At 39.2% G+C, this 22,441-nt stretch overlaps 1 protein-coding gene across 6 annotated transcripts in view; it reads left to right on the top strand.

Annotated features, from left to right (window-relative positions):
• The window catches only part of LOC131436956 (neurogenic locus protein delta), a 250,535-nt gene that overhangs the window by 117,421 nt on the left and 110,673 nt on the right, over positions 1 to 22,441 (top strand). For 5 of the 6 annotated variants that reach the window (XM_058605963.1, XM_058605962.1, XM_058605961.1 and 2 more), the window contains one exon: positions 11,027 to 11,329. In XM_058605963.1, the coding sequence (XP_058461946.1) occupies positions 11,027 to 11,329 (303 nt within the window). Of the gene's footprint in view, positions 1 to 2,828; positions 2,987 to 11,026; positions 11,330 to 22,441 lie in introns of those variants that run through there. The other variant, XM_058605965.1, reaches the window with a different exon arrangement.

Below are 22,441 nucleotides of genomic sequence, written 5' to 3'. Positions count from 1 at the left end.
TTGTTCACTTCGAAATGTGTGCAGAGTATGGAAGGCGGATGGCAAATCGACGCAGCGTATATGGATCGCAAAGCAGCATTTGACCGAGTGGATCATGGAATTCTTCTATCAAAATTGCAACGACTGGGAATCTCATCGATGAGCGTGAAATCGTTCAGATCCTACCTAACAAACCGTTATGTCAGTGTAAAAATTGGCTCCTCGACTTCAAAAGTTTTCTCAAACCTGTCCGGAGTTCCGCAAGGCAGTAATCTTGGACCGCTGCTGTTTTCGATTTTCATGAACGATTTTCTGCTACTATTACCACCGGAATGCAGACTCTCCTATGCCGATGACACAAAAATCTTTACAGTTGTCAAATGTCTCCTGGGTTGCATTGAGTTACAGGAAATGATTCAAACGTACGTTGAATGGTGCTCAACTATTTATGTTTAAGTATCGAGAAATGCTGTATCATCTCCTCCATCGTAAAACTGATCCTGTCATATTCGATTATTTCATTGCGGGAAGATCCATGACACGAGTGGAGAATATAAAGGATCTTGGTGTCATTCTGGATCAAAAAATGACTTTTAGACTACATTATGACGAAATTTTAGCCTAAGCCAATCGTCAACTCGGTTTCATCATGAAGATTGCCTCAGAGTTTCGGGATCCGTTGTGTTTGAGATCTTTGTATTGCTCACTTGTACGCTCTAAACTCGAGTCAAACGCTGTGGTATGGTGTCCTTACCATGCTCTCTGGAATACTAGGATTGAAGTTGTTCAACGAAAATTTGTGCGATACGCTCTGCGCCTGCTACCGTGGCGTGACCCCATGAATTTACCGCCCTATACCGATCGATGTCGTCTATTGAATCTTGAGCCATTGGAAACACGACGAATCATTGCTCAAGCTACATTTGCTGCTAAACTGCTTTTGGGGGATATTGACTGCCCACCTTTGCTAATGCGGTTAAATCTCTACGCACCGGAAAGATCACTTCGTCAACGCAACTTTCTGCTCCTGGAATCAAGGAATACGGTTTATGGACAGCACGAACCTTTTCGCTCTGTCTGTACGAGATTCAACGAGTTTTTCCAGTATTTCGATTTTAATGTGTCGTCCCGTGTGTTTCATCAACGTCTACTTGACCTTTTTCATATTGTGTATCGTGAAAATTAATTTTAGTGTACTTTGTTCATTACCTTTTATTCATTAAGACAAACTATGTCAGATGAATCATAAGAAACAAATAAACAAATAAAATACATTGCTCTTTAATTATGAATATAATTTCTGAAAACAAACTTTTCTTTCTATGGAATTTCATTGATCGATCGATCGATTCATAGAAGATCGACCAAAATATAAAAATTAACTTTCATTAAAACCAAAGTCCGTTCTTCAATCCGTTTCGTATTAGTAGTTCCGTATATTATTAATTATCAATTATATTGTTATCAATGCCCTAACAACTGTGATTGCTATGCGCAATGATCAACCGCTGCGCAAAGCAATCACCAAAGGCAAAACTAAAAACCCGCAGACCTGGTCAAGGGAGAGTAATATTTTTCTCTCGACAGAAACAACGCAGTGACTGATACCCGAAGTTTACTGTCGCAATATCGAGAACTTCATGCTTCTTCGGCTGTCGTGGACCACGACAAAATGTCTTGGGATGGAATGAACTGTCGACGAAGTGAATGACGGCAACGTTGGCTGTACAGCACTATTTGTCTAAGAGCTGTCGTGATGAAACCTATCACAAGGCTGTCATGGAAAGAGTAGCAGACAGCCTCAATAATAATGTCGCCCGGCGGTACATTTGGGAAGCCTGCCCAGGGCTTGTCTGTATTCTTACTCAATGGAGAAGGATGCACACTAATGGTGCCATGGGTAATGTTTGACAAGAAGAGGCAACAATACACAGAATGGGAGCAATAAAATGGATGTGTTCCTCTTTCTGAGTGTGCCAAACTTGTCAGGCATTGTCCATGCTACAACAAATACTACACTTTGATCTAGGGAAGAGAAGCGATCTACTAATCGAATTTGATCTCTTTTGCAGTATGCAGTTGGTTATATGATCACCGAATCGTGTACTCTTGGTTACCTTTTGGAACCGCAAATGGCGTGGATAACAGCGCCCGAAACATCCACACTTAGTAGTTTAGTTGCATGTTGAAAGTAGCTCTCTCTTAGATTACATTGTAGTATGTTTGGCGCTTTCTCAGACATTCGACACTTTCACTTAGACCCAAAATAATGATCCACTCACTCATCAATCATCACTCATATTCTACTATGCAAATGAAAAACATATATTTAATTCCTCTTTCAAGATTGTAGAATAAGTACACCATCAAGCCATATTTAGTAAGTATAATTTCTATTGAATATCTTCTTTAAATATTTAGCAAAGAATTCGAACATGGTGAAAGGATCAATGCACAACTCCTGGTCGACGCCAGTGTTCAGTTGGTCAATAGAGACTAGTTCGAATTGCATTCAAGATATCCGATGTCGTGATTTTATCCATGCTAGGTGCATTCGGTACATCCTGATCAGGTATGCTAGGTGCATTCCATGCTAGGTGCATTCGGTACATCCTGATCGGTACATCCTGATCAGGTATATCAGGTATCTGTCGCAATGAAAAATACCGTTGTTTCGTTCTTCCTCCGTTTGGTTACGTGCGTACAATTCAGAGAAGTATTGCACCATGTAATTTTTGATTGTTATTGCGTTTTCTATTTTTTCGTTTATGTCATTTCGAATTCGTTAAATAACAGTTTTTCGTCTTATTCGTTCTCCCAGTCGGTAGGTAGAAATTGGCTCTCCTGCAAAGTATGTTTCATCTCAGTCAACCGTCTTTGATGCAAAAGCATTTTGGCTTTAAGTCGATTGATAGTAGTGAGCATAGTGTGGTTGATATGATAATTGTCAACCGCCTGCCGTAATAATCTGTAGAGACGCTGCTGTTCACTGTAGAAACTGTCAAAGGTAATTTTCTATTTCCATTTGTAAATTGATTTGATTTTTTTATGACTAAAGCCGGGGTAAAATAAATGATATAAAAAATGATTTTAGGCTTGGCTTTCAGTTGCACCGCTGATGAGTCCAGTATTGCAACCGTAGCTGAAACTCGTCGATGTTTTCGGCGGTTCGGAGGTAGGGATGGAGCGACCAGTATCCTCAGGCATGAGCTTTTTCGTGAAGAGTGAGGCAGATTCTGAGCGTAACTGCCTTGTGATCTGAGAAACAACATAAATGGATATCTGTCTAATCGGGCAGTAAAGTTTGACGTGATGTATGTGTACCCGATATCGTGCGGGCGGAGCTGTGGGGTGCAATAGTTGTCTTTTGCTGGTCAAGCCCAGGGCAAAAGTTGAGGTTTCGAGATGGTAGTTCGATAGTCGAGTAGTCGACCTGCTTCGGAGAGATGTTTGTGTATATCTATTCTTTTTGTTACAAGGGAAGGAATATATTTTTAACAACCATTCGGGAAATTCGAACACCGTTCTTTATGCTTTCGAACGCGCCATAGCGATTATCCACAAAAGATTTCGAATGTTTAGAACATTGTGACTCGTAGTTTGTGCACCTTTCCATCAAAAATCAAAATTTTGGGCTTGTTATCGTTTTCTTCTACGATTTTTTCGGCCACGACAAGGCTGTGCAAGACCGAGCTCTTTCCCGATGAACTTTAAGATCGCGTCGTGAGAAAGAGTTTTCGGGAACTGCGAATCGTCCACACGAAAAGTATTCTCCGGCATCGCGGAAATAACGGTTGCGATAGTTTCGATACTTGATACCGAAGTAGAGCGGCAAATAATACTGTACTAAAGTTCGTGAGCAAATTTCGATTTCCGAGCTTCCTACTTAAATAGACCGATCGCCACGAAAGTTTGCTGATAACTGGACGGTTGACTAGTTTTTGATGAAAAATCAATCATAACTGTAGGGGCTGGGGTCCACTAGGAGATTGATAGTACCTATTAGCTCTTTCCGGACAGCCTAGATGCCGTGTGGAATCCGGCGGAAAAAAATGAACCAAGAATAGATCCACTAAGTTCCTGCTTCCATGTCGTAAAAGGCGACAATTGCAGGGATTCCTTTTTCCTTTCAGTTATCAGGTATTTTCAATGTTTCACTTCTGATTACTCTATTTTACTAAATTATCTCTTCATTCAACCTATCAATTTCCGTCTAGCTTCGGAGAAAAGTTTTATTTGGAATGTTTTCTTCTTCCATGTTATTGATTGTCTTTCAGGATTATAAATTGAATGATAAAAATCAACGTTTGCCATATCCGTTGATATTACAAAGTTAATAACAGAGATATCATACATCAGTATATTGAATACATAATAAAAAACATGATATTAATATTTCAAACAATAATGCTATTTCAAACAATAAAGGCTGCCCAGATCAACCAATATAACCAATTAATAATTTTAATAAAGAATTGAAATAATAAAGTAGAAATAATAAAGAATCTAGACGCGCGTGACATCTGTTGACCTTTATTTGGTGGTTTAAAATGATTTTATAACAACTGTTTAGAATATGTCAATGCAATGAATCGACTATTTTGTCCGAGTCCTATTCACTCGTTTATTTTGTATCATGTAATTTCATTTATAAGAGCTGTGAAATTTCGAAAAAGAGCTGTGAATCAAGACTTCCCGGGACTTTAATATAGGATATTGTTGAAACGTTAACTCGGAAGGTCAGTGAGTTTAGTGGTGCATCCGAGCATCTTGAAACCAGAACATACTGAGTCGCGCGCGAATAATACCAATACTTAAATTTTTACTAACAAATATCCTTCACATGTGGAGTGCGCAGTAGTATATACGGCCTCTAGTAACAAGAAGTGTTGGACTAACATCCCTTCCCATTCCTTAGACGATCTACGTTCGGGCCTGGCCGGCGCCGGTACTGATCAATGAATTCTGGGATTACCAGAAGATGTACATTGAAGAATGATTTACCAGTCCCAGGTCGGATCATCTAGAAATTCCCTGTACAATTTCAGCTAATCCCGATCAGTAACGGAGTAGCAACCAGGGGTGGTCGCTCAAGCTCAAACAAGCTAAAGCTCAAGCTCAAAAATCAATCATAACTTTTGAATGGTAGCTTATATTGAAAAACTTAGTTAAGCCAAATTGTGCGCAATAATTAGCACGACAACTCTTCGAAAGGCGATTTTCTCGTAAAACTGTTCTAAAAAAAGTTTGAATAATGTGATTTTTTAGGAGCCATTCTACTTTTACTCCGAAAAATTAATGTAATTCGATCAAATGAAGAAGTAAGCAGGTGACTTTTTCAGCAAAGTTGCTTAAAAAAATTCTGCAAACTTTGCTGTAAAGTGCAATAATTTTTAAATTCATTTGAGAAAGTTAGATTCCAGATTTCAATCCAAACAAAAATCATCCTAATGATATTTTATATCAAAAGATGCACCAGTTGTTTATAAACAACTGTTTTGAAGATGCCAATTGCAAAAATAATATTCAAATATTTTTGTCTTTGTCTTTTTCCATGAGACACATTTTCGTCATTGGAATAATATTGTTGCTCTGCAGCTCTATTCTTAAAACATTCAAAATTTTGATTCAGCACTGTTAACGCTTTTAAGATATACATTATATTAAACTGTTCACCTCGTCGCCAATTAATATACATTAACTTTATATCTTTTTAGGCACTTTCGGAAGAAAGAACTTTCAAAGGTGTTAAACTTTCACCGTACTATGTTCAAGTGATCGAAGGTTAACTGGCCGTGAGGCACCTGACGTTTTAGTACACGTTTATACGTTTTTACATAAATGTTGGTAGTAATATTCGATGTTAAAGACTGTCCCAGAAAGTATGGACGCAACCAAAAACCGCTGCCATTTTGCAATGGTTCAGAATCTGTCAATTTTTATGGCTGCGTCCTGTTGCTTACAGTCTTCTCTAACCACTTGTGCAGTTGTTTATTCGTTTTCATTTGTTTGTTTCGAAATGCGTGGACTTTCAGCAGAACAACGTCGAAAAATTGTGTACAAATGGTGCACAGAACGCGGACTGTCACTGAGAAAGATAGCAAAAATGGAAGGAGTAAGTGAAAATGCCGTGCGAAATGCAATCAGGAAGTTCGGTGAGGATAACACCTTTGAGGATAAACCGAAAACGGGTCGAAAAAAAGGTCCTGCTAACCCTCAGTTTGATAAACGTATACTGAAGGCGTTCGAGCAAAAGAAGAAGGTTTCTGTTCGGGATGTGGCTAAAAAGTGGGCACTTCGAAGTCAAATGTTCTTCGAGGTAAAGAACGTTTGAATCTTCGAACCTATAAGAAGCAGAAACAACCAAAAAGTAGTCCGAAACAAGAAGCATCGATCAGGCCGAAGGTTCGAAAGCTGTACAATACGATTCTTGCGGGAAATTTGAACTGGTAATCATGAACGACGAAACCTACGTGAAACTCGATTACAAACCCTTGCCGGGACCACAATATTATACGGTGCGAGAAGGGCAAGAGTTAAACCAGTCCGAGACATTGATTGAAGTCGAAAAATTTGGTAAGAAAGCTATTATCTGCAAGCAATCCGTAGCTTCGGTAAGATTTCCAAACCCTTCATCACCACTGCTTCAATGAAGAGCGAAATATACATCAAGGAATGTTTACAAAAACGACTTCTACCCATGATTCGAAGCTACAAGGAACCTGTTGTCTTCTGACGAGATTTTACTTCTTGCCACTACTCGAAATCAACGGTACAATGGTATACTACCAAAATGTCACTTTCGTCCCAAAAGACATGAATCCACCAATTGCCCACAACTTCGACCAATGGAGGAATTTTGAGGATTAACGAAGGCACATCTTAGGAAACATGTCAGCCGAAACCATTCATCAGTTCAAAAAAGGTTGGGAAAAAGTGTAAAAACTTGTCGCCAAGAAGTCTGTACGGAATTTAAAGAGGAACGTTCACATGAAGGTGCGCAAGCTATTCTTCAATGGCTAAGTAGCAAATGTTGGGAATAATATTCTGTTGTTGTAGTCTAATATTATCAGTATATCGAATAAAATTTGAAAATCTAACACTTGTGAATTATCCCTGGCCTTTGGATGATGAGCTACAGGGCGCGTACCCCCGCTTGGCGGATGGAGGTGGGAGTCAATTTACACTTCGCGTATTGACAAAGTCGGACCATACCGAGATCGATCGATCGTTCGCTTATATAGGGTGATTTTTTAAGAGCTTGAGAACTTTTTTAAACAATAAAACGCATAAAATTTGCAAAATCTCATCGGTTCTTTATTTTAAACGTTAGATTGGTACATGACATTTACTTTTTGAAGATAATTTCATTTAAATGTTGACCGCAGCTGCGTCTTAGGTGGTCCATTCGGAAAGTCCAATTTTGGGCAACTTTTTCGAGCATTTCGGCCGGAATAGCCCGAATTTCTTCGGAAATGTTGTCTTCCAAAGCTGGAATAGTTACTGGCTTATTTCTGTAGACTTTAGACTTGACGTAGCCCCACAAAAATAGTCTAAAGGCGTCAAATCGCATGATCTTGGTGGCCAACTTACCGGTCCATTTCTTGAGATGAATTATTCTCCGAAGTTTTCCCTCAAAATGGCCATAGAATCGCGAGCTGTGTGGCATGTAGCGCCATCTTGTTGAAACCACATGTCAACCAAGTTCAGTTCTTCCATTTTTGGCAACAAAAAGTTTGTTAGCATCGAACGATAGCGATCGCCATTCACTGTAACGTTGCGTCCAACAGCATCTTTGAAAAAATACGGTCCAATGATTCCACCAGCGTACAAACCACACCAAACAGTGCATTTTTCGGGATGCATGGGCAGTTCTTGAACGGCTTCTGGTTGCTCTTCACTCCAAATGCGGCAATTTTGCTTATTTACGTAGCCATTCAACCAGAAATGAGCCTCATCGCTGAACAAAATTTGTCGATAAAAAAGCGGACTTTCCGAATGGACCACCTAAGACGCAGCCGCGGTCAACATTTAAATGAAATTATCTTCAAAAAGTAAATGTCATGTACCAATCTAACGTTTAAAATAAACAACCGATGAGATTTTGCAAATTTTATGCGTTTTATTGTTTAAAAAAGTTCTCAAGCTCTTAAAAAATCACCCTGTAAAAGTAAAAAGATGAAAATTATTATGTTATCTGGATCGATCTCGGAGTGGACATGGCTAATACTGCTTGAAATTGACAGTAGGTCATTAGGTGGTTTCGAGCATTCTTATACCTGGAATTGGTCACCAATTTGAATTATTTTGATCTAGTTGGGATGAATATTAATATATAATAGTCGTCCTGGACTGGTGAATTTAATTCAAAAAGGAGGACTATTGTTATCAGGAATAGGAGTAAATTGATATCTTATGAACCGTTTAGGAACTTCCAAACCTTTCCGATCCGGTTCGGTATCGGTAATGTTTACAAATTGCAATTACGGCGAAACTATTTGATCAGGTGTAAATACACTCTCAGATCGGGAGGGGTTTGAATGTACTTAGATTTCTCCAACTTTGACACAGATGTGACACCTTCTAACTGAGAGTGTGAGATGTGTGTTTCTGGAAGAGAACGGTTCACGTGGACCATTTCATACAATCACACCTAGTATTTCATCACGAAATACATGTAGTTCTTGTTTCCTGGATGCGTGCTCAACACTAGAAGGCAGAAAATTTAGTATAGACCTAAATTGCTCAAAAGCAGTCAAAATGATTGGAAGAGAGAAAGTCAATAATAAAAACTGTGACAGAATAAATAAAAGCTAGTGCATTGTGCCTTAGTGCATATATCGTTGGTTAAAGAATTAAAAAAGTTTACAGAATTTTAAGCAGTCCTTCCATTGTTTACATATTGTGACTTTCCTGGGCAATCTAGTGTTAAATGCGCATCCTTACATTATATAATTTAACAAGCTTACTAACACCGAAAATAAAAGATTATAGACATAAACGATATGGAGCGGAAAAATCCTAGGGTGCCACAGGAATACCAAAAGGAAATTGAAAACAAATCAAGAGCCCCAGTAAAACGACGAAAAATAGGCATTTTCATGTAATAACTCATTTGATGACATGTTAACTTTTGGTAAGTCACAATATTTCTATTTTTATTATTACTTTTACTATTATCATTGTTATAGTAATTATTATTATTTCTTTATTATTGATAAATTATCAGCTTGAGATATTAACAGGTTTCTCCGGCATAGTCAACAAAAGAGATGCAATGGGGAAAAGGAAATGTAACGTAACTTCGACAAAGATAGAAACAATCAGAGCAGATTAGAATGGATAGTGTTAGTAGACCAAACATATCTACATCTCAGTTCGGGTTTACATCTCATCCAAGTCAGTCGACAAACAAAACCGCTTACTTTGGGGACAGAAGAAACCAAGTACAGTATTGTGTAGTGAACAATAGACCTCGAAAATGAGTGAACCAAACAAACAGAAGCTACCGTCGGTACGAAAGAATACAATTATTGTTGACTTCAGACAGTGCAAAATTCGACCTTCGATACGAGAACTTGAAGGTTTGCTTAAGGAGCAAATGAATCTTGACATTAAACGTGTGCATTTACTCCAATGCAATACGACCAATAATGTTGTTTATATCCAGTTCTATAAAGAGTTGGATGCAATTCAATTCGCTAAAGACAATAATAATGTGCACTATGTGGAGCATGAAAATATCAAGTACAACATTCCAGTATATATGGAAGATAGTGCTATAGAAGTGCGTGTGCATGATCTTCCCTCAAGCGTCAACGGTTCTTATATTCGCAAAACTATGTTCCAATACGGAGAGATTCTCTCTATCGAAGATGAAAAGTGGAGGAATTTTTTCCCCGGTATTCTAAATGGCGTACGTTTGTTACGCATGCGCTTGAGGAGGCCTATACCTTCTTATGTGACATTCGGTCAGGATACAAGAATACCGTGCAAATCACTTGTTACCTATGACAATCAGATGGCCACATGTCAATATTGCCAAAAAGCTGTTCACTACGGTAAGCCATGTGATAAACCGGACAAGGAGACAACTATACCAAAGGACAACGGTGCTTCCTTCACATCAACCCCAAGCAACCCCAGTACACCTGTGACAGTCACCAACAACAGTGAAGCATCATCTTCAACGAAACCATCCAACGTATCCCCTATAGAACAAAGTACACCAGCTGCAGTTAACAGCTTACCATCCAACCAACCAGCAACTGCAAACAATGTACAACAAAGCGCATCTACAGCAACCAGCAACGAAATCAACAACAATACCACCGATGCGGCAATGGATGACGAGACGAACCACGAACGAAGTGCCCCTCTATCCTCGCAGGAGGAAAATGGAAGCCCCTCTCCCCCTAGAAAAAGGGTGACAACGAGATACAATACAAAAAAAAAATCTTTTATTTAATAACTCAGCTAAATCGGCCACGTTAAGCTTGTACGCAAATAGGCCTGAATAAAATATCTTTTAAATAAAAAAATATCTACATCTATTTAGGAATTTTAACGTAATATTCGTTTGTACCGCTTCAGATATAAAAGACTATACAGGAAAGCAAGGGCCAAGACCGAAGCGGATACAATGCGAAATTTTCCAAAGTTTCATCGACGAGGACATTTAAGACACAGAAACAGTTGGTAAAATGACAAAATACAGACGCACGACTCAATGATTGACTGGTTACAGGGTGAAGCACACCCGTCTCGGCCAGAGTAGCCCATAAAGGGAAAAAAATTATCTAACACTTGTGAATTATTTACAGCGAAATCAAAGTGCGTCCACACTTCCTGGGACAGTCTTTATATCACAGTAGAGGGAAATATGTACCACATATATACTTGTCTGTTGTTTTTTTTTGTTTGATCATATATTACAATTTTATACCTGAGTCAAACGCGATCCTATCCACTTCCTTTATAATATATTAATATGATGTGATTATAGGTACATAGGTTTTTCTGTTTATAAGAGTTTCCTGTTTTTCAGGTTGAAGGTTCTGGACTGTTTGAGCTTAAATTAATATACTTCAGAAATGAGCGAGGTGTTGATAACGATGGTTCCTGCTGTTCAGGACGTGTTAACCTAAATGGCAACTGTATTGGAACGTGCAAAACAAGATTTCGCGTGTGTTTAAAACATTATCAAGCGAAAATTGACACCTCCTCGCCTTGCACGTTTGGTGATTTTACTACTCCAACATTTGAAGGAAATACGTTAAATCTAACTGAGAAAACTATGCAAGAAGGATTCGGGAACCCAATACATTTTCCATTTGAATTTGGATGGCCGGTAAGTTGCATTTATTATATTGCTGTTAGTGTAAAAAAACCTAGTCGTATGATAACATCTTTCTTTTGCTATTTAAACAGTATCAAAAAACATTTTTGCCGCAATTTTCAATCGAACGTGAGGTAGCTCAATCCATATTGAAAAAAAAGTTTCGTAGTATTTCAAAGTGCTCTCTTTTGCGCTTCAATAACGTATCATGTTTTGCGTTTCCAAGCATTATTGTATTTCCTCCGAGTCGGAAAGAAAAATGTGTTCTCGGGGCAATACGGGGTATTGCACAGCGCTCAGTGACATGCAACCTTACTTCGCTTCAGAGGGTGCAAGCTCTGGTAAATCATACTGATGCAATTTCGATGCGCAAAAAATGAAGATGATGGTCCCCCCTCATACCCCTACAAAGGTGTGAGCAGAACGAGTTATCTAGATGATAAGTAATTTTTTAACACATATCTTCACAAGTAAACAATAGCTCATTTTTGACACCAATTGGTTTAGATTGAATCTAGTAGTTCATAAAAGCATACTTCAGTGTTTATGTCACATAGTCGGCATCATTTTTCCAACCAAGCGCTTGACATTTGCGTTGCCTATTTGTTTGAAATGAGTGATGCTAATTGAAAAAAAACTCTTCTTAGTCTACTTAGTGGAATTTTCATAGATCTTGAAAAATCACGATAGGGGGTGGGGGTATCTTCGGAACAGAAGTCACAGCCATTTAATCTTTGAACTTGATCAATGGACTGACAGTAGCTTTCAAATGAACATAAGTTTGTTAAAATCGGTTCAGCCATCTCTGAGAAAATTGAGCGGTAAAAATATCTTCGAATATCACAAGGTCAAGAGTCAACCTTGACACATTGAATGCCTGTTCACTTTCCATATAGTCTCTACCTATTTCGCGCGCGAGACTCAAACGTTTGTAGACTGCTCATTATTTTTAACTATCAAACAAACAAAAAATCCATCATCATCATACCGAACACAGTAACTTAATACGTTTCACAATACTATATATATTCGGTGTTGAACAGTCGTTCGCACCGCTCGCGTATAGCTCTTGGCTCCTGGAATTTTTTTCTGGCTACCTAGAGTTCCATTGATTCAAGGCTTCAGTCTTTTTCAAGGCTACCTGAATCACTAATAGTCTTTTTAAAAATTAACAATTAGTCAGCCTTTCTCAAGGCTATACAAAGAGTGATATTAGAGTGACTAAGTGATACAAAGAGTGATATTAGAGTGACTAAGAAATTAATCAGCCTTTTTTAAGGCTAGCTGTTCAAAGAACTATTCTTCGAACTAATCAGTCTTTCCAAACTAGGAGTCTAATCGAAGACTAATTTAGCCTAGTTAATTTAACTTAAAATTTCATTCATTTCAAAACTACCTGCGTCAAACCGGAAAGGCAACAAGCCTAAGGCTAAAAATAATTCAATACGGAATAAATCACAATCCGTTATTCAACATTTTTCTAATAACATTCACGATTTTATAGAATCTGAATGTAAAAATAAAAGACAACGGACGGATTTCCCTTCCATTGATTCTATGCCGTCTAACAATATTTATTCTTCCTGAATCCGATTGTAGCGACATAGAAGAAAATTCTTCAAAAATTCCCAAAATGGACGCTTGTCGTTCTTGGAAGAAACATCAATCTATGCCACCAGTGACGGTGATGATTTCCGACTTCAAAGCATTCCGCACTGAGCTTTCTACTTTTCTCTCGAAAGTAAAAGTCTCATTTCAAATCGGACGAAGAGGACAATGTCGAGTCTTGGTTGATGGATTGGAAGATTACGAACGTCTTATTCGATATTTGTCCGAGAAACTTCATAAATTTTATTCATATGATATAAAATCTGACAGACCCTTCAAGGCTGTCTTGAAAGGCTTATCAAATGATCAAAGCACTGACAAAATTAAAAATGAACTAAAAGAATTGCTTGGTTTTGCCCCTTCCCAAGTAATACTTATGAAAAAAGAGCGAATGGTACTTCTAAACCATGCTCTGGAATTTACCATGAACTTTACCTAATACACTTCAATCGAAGTGATGCAAACAATTTGAAAACTTTGGAAAAAGTACGTTTCATTTCCCACATTAAAATTCATTGGGAACATTATAAACGGCATAATCGTATTGCAAACGTAACGCAATGTCGTCGTTGCCAAGGCTTCGGCCATGGAACCAAAAATTGTCATATGGATATACGGTGTTTGAATTGTGGTAAATCGCATTCGAAAGACGTTTGTCCAATGAATGAAACCACTGATAAATTTTTAATGTTCAAATTGCGATGGAAATCATAAATCCAATTATTTGAAATGTCCTGTCAGGGAAAAAAATCAAATGGAAGCTCCTCTCCTCCTAGAAAAAGAGTGACTACGAGATCCACTTCAAAAAATACCTTATTTAAAAAATCGGCTAATTCGGCCACGTATAGCTGGTACGCAAATAGGCCTGAATAAAAATACCTTTTAAATAAATAAATAAGTCAAATAAACGACCTTAAATTTACAAAACATACCTGAAAATAAAAACACCGTTACTAATGCCACGCCTAATTCTTCTAAGGCATTTATTTCTTCGAATATAAAACAAAAAACCTGTTTTAATCTACCTAGTGGTGTAATGATACATGAGTGCCTTTCTCATGTATATAATATTGTAATATTCTATTCAAAAAATTTCTCTTCGATTTTTGAAAGAAACCAAGGGATTGTTTATGCACAACATACAGAATAAAACAGTGCTTTGATTGGGTAAGTCATCCTTAAGAAAACGAAATGGGTTCACTATATGCACTTCCGGCACCGGAACCCGAGAACAGCCGGTTCGTACAGCCACCAACTAGCATGACACACAAACTCTTCTAGTACGCACTCTAATTACGAAACAGGATAGCCGGAATCGGTTTGTTTAGTTGCCTACTGATAATAACTATCGATTTGTGTAGTTTAGAATTTTTTTTAGGTTTTTTTTTCGCCGGTTTGCAATACGTAACACACTTTACCCTATACCTCCGGAACCGGAAGTCGGATCCAGCTGAAATTCAGGAATTCCGTATGGGACCACAAGACCTTTCATTTGAATCTAAGTTTGTGGAAATCGGTCAAACCATCGCTTAGAAAAGTAAGTGAGATCCATTTTGATATATATGATCACTGTTTCCGGTACTTCCGGAACCGGATACCGGGAATCAGGATAGCCGGAATTGGTTTGCTTATTTGCCTACTGATAATAACTATCGATTTGTGTAGTTTTGAGACCAGTTTAGAAATTTTTCACGTTTTTTGTTTCGCCGGTTTAAGAGACGGTGTACAATACTGAACACACTTTACCCTATAACTCCGGAACCGGAAGTCGGATCCAGATGAAATTCAGGAATTCCGTATGGGACCACAAGACCTTTCAATTGAATCTAAGTTTGTGGAAATCGGTCAAACCATCGCTGAGAAAAGTGAGTGAGATCCATTTTGTTATATATGTTATGATCACTATTTCCGGTACTTCCGGAACCGGATACCGGGAACCCGGATAGACGGAATCGGTTTGTTTAGTTGCCTATTGATAATGACTATCGATTTGTGTAGTTTAGAGATCAGTTTAGAAAATTTTTAACGTTTTTTGTTTCGCCGGTTTTAGAGACGGTGTACAATATGTAACACACAAGACCTTTCAATTGAATCTATATATATTTCTGATATTACATCTTTTAAGATTTTATCTGATCAACAATTCTTCTCCATGTAACTCGATCCATGGCTGCTTGCCTCCAACCACGTCGGCGCCCGATACTATCCAGGTTTCGCTCCACTTGGTCCAGCCACCGTGAACGCTGCGCTCCTCTTTGTCTTGTACCTGCCGGATTAGAGGTGAACACCAACTTGGTGGGGCTGTTGTCCGGCATTCTCACGACATGCCCCGCCCACCGTACCCTTCCAGCCTGGGCTACTTTCCGGATACTTGGCTCACCGTAGAGTTGCGCTAGTTCGTGGTTCATTATTCTCCTCCACACTCCATTCTCCTGCACACCACCGAAGATCGTTCTCAGCACCCTCCTTTCGAAAACTTCGAGTGCTTGCAGGTCCTCCTCGAGCATTGTCCACGTTTCGTGCCCGTAGAGAACCACCGGTCTTATCAGTGATTTGTACATGGTGCACTTCGTGTGGGGGTGAAGTTTCCTGGATCTCAATGTTTTGTGGAGTCCATAGTAGGCACGACTTCCGGATATAATGCGCCTCCTGATCTCCCGGCTGGTGTCGTTGTCCGCAGTCACCATTGAGCCAAGATAGATGAACTCGTCAACCACCTCGAACTCGTCGCCGTCGATCGTAATACTGCTGCCCAGACGTTGCCTAACGCGTTCAGTTCCGCCAGCCAGCATGTACTTTGTCTTAGACACATTTATCCTCAGTCCTACTCGTGCCGCTTCGCGCTTTAGTCGGGTATACAGATCTGCTACCGTCTCCTTGTTTCTACCGATTATATCCACGTCATCAGCGAAGCACACGAATTGAATATAAGTTTGTTAAAATTGGTTCAACCATCTCCGAGAAAACCTAGTGAGATTATTTGACACATACACACACAGACACACATACATACACACACAGAGACATTGCTCAGCTCGATGAACTGAGTCGAATGGTCCTGGTCCTAGTCCAGGCCAATTTTCACTAGGCGGTTTTTCAAGTGATTGCAAAGTGATCCAACGGAAAATTAAACGTCGAATTTTACCTTCTTTCAATACTAAAGTTATTGAAAGCTTGGGAATCGAAGTTGAAACCATTCATATAATTTATTTCATCGCTGGAGCATATTTGCCATTCCAATGCACCGGCGAACAATTAAATTTCTTTATAGGCGATTTGCAAAAACTCACAAGATATCGACCGAAAATTTTCGTAATAGGGGACTTAAATGCTAGGCATGTTCAGTGGAATTGTAGGCAAAATAACAGTAATGGTAAAATACTTCATAATCAACTCTCAGCTGGTTACTTCACAGTTCTTCATCCCAGTAATCCGACTTGTTTCTCTTCCATGAAAAACCCGTCTACAATTGATTTGGTTCTAACAGATCAAAGTCACATTAGTAGTGAACCGATTACACATGCTGACTTTGGCTCATATCATCTTCCTGTAACATTTAGGCTTTCCAACGAAGCTTTAATTAATCCAATTATGTTAGTTCTATATTCAACTATCATAGAGCTAATTGGTTGGATTACAGATCTCACATTGAAAATCATGTGGATCATGAAACTATTTTAGAAAGTTCTGCAGACATCGACACAGCAATTAATAATTTGTATCATTACATTATCGAAGCTAGAAATCTTTCAGTTCCCAAAGCTCAAACTAAATTGAATTTTATTATCATCGATGACAATCTTCAACTGCTAATTCGGTTGAAGAATGTTCGTCGACGACAATATCAACGTTTTCGTGATCCTGCTATGAAAAACATAGTTAAGGATTTACAAAAAGAAATTAAACATAGATTTCCTCTTTTGCGAAATGAAAATTTCGCTAAAGAAGTTGAACAAATTAAACCATATTCTAAACCTTTCTGGAAACTTTCTAAGGTTCTTAAGAAACCTCAGAAACCAATTCCTGCTCTCAAGGAAAGAAATCAAATACTTCTTACAAATGGCGAAAAAGCTCAACAGTTCGAGAGTGTACACTATTTTAATTCGAACGTTGTGAGTCCCATTGAAAGTGAAGTCGCACTGAAATATGATCATATTTCAACCCAAGTGTTATCACAAGATGACATTATTGAGACGAATTTTGATGAAATTAAATCAATTATAAGGAAACTTAAAAACATGAAGGCTCCTGGTAATGATGGAATTTTTAATATTCTTATTAAAAATCTTCCCGATGTTGCCTTGAGACTCCTGGTTTAAATTTTCAACAAGTGTTTTTCATTAACTTACTTCCCAAAAAGATGGAAAAACGCTAAAGTAATTCCTATCCTCAAACCTGATAAAAACCCAACAGAAACATCAAGTTATCGACCAATTAGCTTACTTTCTTCTATCAGTAAACTTTTTGAAAAAATTATCTTGTTGAGTATGATGTCTCATATAAATGAGAATTCAATTTTTTTACCAGAGCAGTTTGAATTTCGTCATGAGCATTCAACTACTCATCAACCAGTAAGAGTAACGAACATGATAAAAGCAAATAAATTTTCTGGGTTATCCACTGGAGTTGCTCTTCTAGACATAGAAAAAGCATTCGACAGTGTTTGGCACAAAGGTTTAATAGCAACAATGTCTGATTTCCAGTTTCCTATTTATTTCATCAAAATGATTCAAAATTATTTAACTGATCGTACTCTTCAGGTTAGCTATCAGAATTGTAAATCTGAATTGCTACCCGTACGAGCCGGTGTTCCGCAGGGTTCGAGCGTAGCTCCAATCTTGTATAATATTTTCACTTCTGATCTTCCAAATCTACCCGTTGGTTGTCAGAAATCGCTATTCTGTGACGACACAAGTCTGTTAGCCACAGGCAGAGCTTAAAATTGTCACACATTCTCAATGAAAGAAACCATTTCAGCAGTCTCATTTTCAATGTTTTACTGCCTCATTCGCAAATGACCGACACCAGAACAAACGAAGAGAGACGAAGCATTTTAGTTTCTCATCGAAAAAATGAGAGAGCATAATTGCCAACGTCACTCTTCCCTCTATGACAAGACGAAACCAAACTAACGTCTTCAGGTAGCAACAGCAGAATTGAAATTTTCATTCTAATATTAGTATTGAAAATATGTGACGCTTGGCTATAAAAAGTGACTACAATATGGCAAATCGAAGTAATTACATCCTAGAACTTCTTTGGTAACCAAAACTACTACAAATTCGAGCACCAACAGTTAAAACTTATTGTGAAACCTTTTTCTGTCGTTTTCAATTCTCACAGCTTTGGTTGAATATCGACACTGAATACTATAGGATTTTCACTGAAAACTGCAAATGACTGAATGGGCAAATGAAAGAAAAAACACAATTTTGAAACTACTGTCCCGTTTATGTCATTGACTGGACATGGATTTCGTTCTCATAGTTTGCAAGCGAAACTATGAGTGACAATAATTTCTTGTCATTTTCGTTTACTTTTCAGTCAATGAAAATGACTTTTATTAGCTCTGGCCACAGGTAGAAATCCAAGAGTGATCTGCAGTCGCCTACAAAGAAGTTTAAATATTTTCAGTGATTATCTGTCAAAATGGAAAATTAAACCAAATGCAGCAAAAACGCAATTAATTATCTTTCCTCATAAGCCAAGAGCTTCTTTTCTTAAACCAAACAATAATCACATTCTCAAATTGAATGGCTTGGAATTTTTTTTTTTATTCAATATTATAATATAATTTTAAGGCACACTGCTTAAGCTCTAAGATGCCAAGGATATTTACTAATCTTAATTACGACTATATTAAAACTAGAATAGTATCATTATGTTATGCCGGTGAATTGGATATTGCATGAGGGTCTTCCATATGGCGTTTGCAAATATCCATGTTGGCCGCATCCTTCGGTCCGTGTGGGTCCGCGGGAAACACCCCCAGGCTACAAAGGCCTGGCGGGTGGCCCGCATGCTGGTTTTCGACTGGAGCGGTCTTCCCTGGACGATGATGGTGATGTTACGGAAGAGATGAAGAAAAAAAAGTAAATATTGTGGAAACGGGGTAAAACAGGGGATGTGGGGACAAAATGTCTGAAAACGATAGAGATCTAATTAGTTGCCATCGAGATGGTGAAGAGACAGGGAAGGGGGAACAAAAAAGTTAGTGACAAAAAAAGATCTTGTTAGTTCCAATGAAGATGGTGGACAGGGACGGGGATCGAGAGAATCGGGCGGATGTTAGTGTCGAACCTGTAGGTGGAGTTTATACTTTCTGAACGAGGATAAACACATTACACTTGTATATCAATGTGTTTAAGGTACTGGTATATGAGAAGCATATATGAACTATCCCGACTCGCCAACACATCCCGAACCGGAACCTCAGGCGGTCTACCTCGGGCCCTAAGGGATTCCAGTAGCTTCGACCTGGCGTCACGATACTCTACGCACAACCACACGACATGCTCGATGTCCTGATAACCGTCGCCACAGGTGCAGAGACCGCTCTCCGCAAGCCCAACACGCCGGAGATGTGCGTTGAAGGTGTAGTGATTTGACATGAGCCGCGACATAACACGAATGAAATCGCGACTCACGTTCATCCCCCTGAACCAAGGTTTCGTCGATACCCTAGGGATAATGGAATGCAGCCATCGTCCCAGTTCGTCATTGCTCCATGAAGTTTGCCAACTTTCGAGAGTTTTCTGACGAGAGATACTGAAAAATTCATTGAAGCAGATTGGTCTTTCATAAATATCACCTTCCAATGCGCCCACTTTAGCCAATGAGTCTGCCTTTTCATTGCCCGGAATGGAACAATGCGAAGGGACCCAGACTAACGATATTAAATAGGACCGTTCAGATAAAGTTCTCAAATGTTCCCGTATTTTCCCCAGGAAATATGGGGGATACTTTCCCTGGCTTCATTGCCCGGAGAGCTTCTATTGAGCTTAGACTGTCCGTGACAATGAAATAATGGTCTTTGGGCAAGGTTTCAATGATCTCGAGGGTGTACTGAATAGCAGCTAATTCTGCGACGTAAACTGAAGCCGGATCACTGAGTTTGTAAGAAGCGGTGATGTTTTGATTGAAGATGCCGAAGCCTGTGGACCTGTCGATGTTTGATCCGTCAGTGTAAAACACCTTTTCACAGTTGACTGTTCTAAATTTATTATAGAAAATATTTGGGGCCACTTGAGGGCGCACGTGATCCGGAATTCCACGAATTTCTTCTCTCATGGATGTGTCGAAAAACACAGTAGAATCAGAAGTATCCAAGAAATAAGCACGGTTGGAAACAAACGAAGAAGGATTAATATTCTGAGCCATGTAATCAAAATACAAGGACATAAAACGGGTCTGAGAATTGAGCTCGACAAGCCTTTCGAAGTTTTCAATCACCATCGGATTCAAGATATCGCATCGGATAAGCAATCGATATGAGAGATCCCAGAATCGATTTTTCAACGGTAATACGCCCGCGAGCACTTCGAGACTCATCGTATGAGTCGACTGCATGCAACCTAAGGCAATACGCAAACAACGATACTGAATTCTTTCCAGTTTAATGAAATGGGTGTTCGCGGCGGATCGGAAGCAGAAGCATCCATATTCCATTACGGACAATATCGTTGTTTGGTAAAGCCTGATCAGGTCTCCTGGGTGGGCACCCCACCATGTTCCGGTTATTGTGCGAAGAAAATTGATTCTCTGCTGGCATTTTTGTTTCAGATACCTAATGTGACATCCCCAGTTGCCTTTGGAATCGAACCAGACCCCGAGATATTTAAATGTGAAGACCTGAGCTATGGTTTCACCCCCTAGTTGAAGCTGTAGTTGTGCTGGTTCTCGCTTCCTTGAAAATACAACCAGCTCAGTTTTCTCCGTAGAGAACTCGATACCCATTTGAAGAGCCCATGTCGACAAGTTGTCGAGGGTATCTTGCAATGGTCCTTGGAGATCGGCAGCTTTGGGTCCTATAATAGACACAACGCTGTCGTCGGCAAGTTGTCTTAGCGTGCAAGATGTGTTGATACATTCATCAATGTTGTTTACGTAAAAGTTGTATAAAAGGGGGCTTAAGCATGAGCCCTGAGGAAGACCCATGTTACTGAATCGTATTGTCGACAAATCACCATGCGCGAAATACATGTATTTCTCGGACAACAGATTATACAAAAAGTTATTCAAAATTGGTGAAAGACCATGCTGATGCAGCTTCTCAGATAGGATGTTTATGGAAACTGAATCAAAAGCCCCTTTGATGTCTAGGAAAACTGACGCCATTTGTTCTTTACGAGCAAATGCCATTTGAATTTCGGTTGAGAGCAACGCAAGACAATCGTTCGTTCCTTTGCCCCTGCGGAAGCCGAATTGTGTATCTGAATGTAAGCCATTAGTCTCGACCCAATTGTCTAGACGAAACAGAATCATTTTTTCGAACAATTTCCGGATACAGGAAAGCATAGCAATCGGCCGATACGAATTGTGATCGGAGGCTGGTTTCCCTGGTTTTTGAATGACGATAACTCTTACTTGTCTCCAGTCATGTGGGACAATATTATCCTCAAGAAGCCTATTGAATAAATTCAATAAGCGCCTTTTGGCAGAGTCAGGCAAATTTTTCAACAAGTTGAATTTGATTTTGTCTAACCCCGGAGCTTTATTGTTACACGATAAAAGCGCAAGTGAGAACTCGACCATCGAAAAAGCTGTTTCGTTTCTGTTAGATGAGGCGACGCGCATGATCGTCTGTTCCGGAGCAGAGTCAGGACATACTTTTTTAGCGAAATCGAATATCCAGCGGTTAGAATATTCCTCGCTTTCGTTCGTGGTGTTTTTGTTGCGCATTCGTCGGGCTGTGTTCCAAAGAGTACTCATTGATGTTTCTCTCGATAATCCGTCTACGAATCGACGCCAATAACCGCTTTTCTTCGCTTTAATCAAGCTTTTCATCTTAGCGTCTAATGCCGCGTAGTTTCTAAAATTATCAGGTGTTCCGTTTTTCCTAAACTCGATAAATGATGAAGTTCTCTCCGCGTTTAATTCCGAGCACTCTTTGTCCCACCACGGGTTGGGAGGACGGATGTTAGTTTTCGCGCCGGTACACGTTTCGTCTGAGCTTGAATCGCGGTGTCGAGAATCAAGCCAGCCAAAAACGTGTACTCTTCCTCCGGAGGAAGTTCTTGTGTTGTTTCTAGTTTCTCAGATATCGAATTTGTGTAGCATTTCCAATCAATATTTCGTGTGAGGTCATACGAAACATTGATTGTCTCCGATGGTCTTAATCCATAGGCGATTGAAATCACGATAGGCAGATGATCGCTACCGTGGGGATCAGGGATCACCTTCCACGTGCAGTCCAACCGTAGCGATGTCGAGCAAAGGGATAAATCCAGCGCACTTGGTCTTGCTGGTGGTGCAGGAATTCGTGTCATTTCTCCCGTATTCAAGATTGTCATATTG

This window comes from Malaya genurostris, chromosome 3 (genome assembly GCF_030247185.1).
Source record: "Malaya genurostris strain Urasoe2022 chromosome 3, Malgen_1.1, whole genome shotgun sequence".
Classification (NCBI taxonomy): Eukaryota; Metazoa; Arthropoda; class Insecta; order Diptera; family Culicidae; genus Malaya; species Malaya genurostris.
This window is presented reverse-complemented; position numbering and strand designations above follow the sequence as displayed.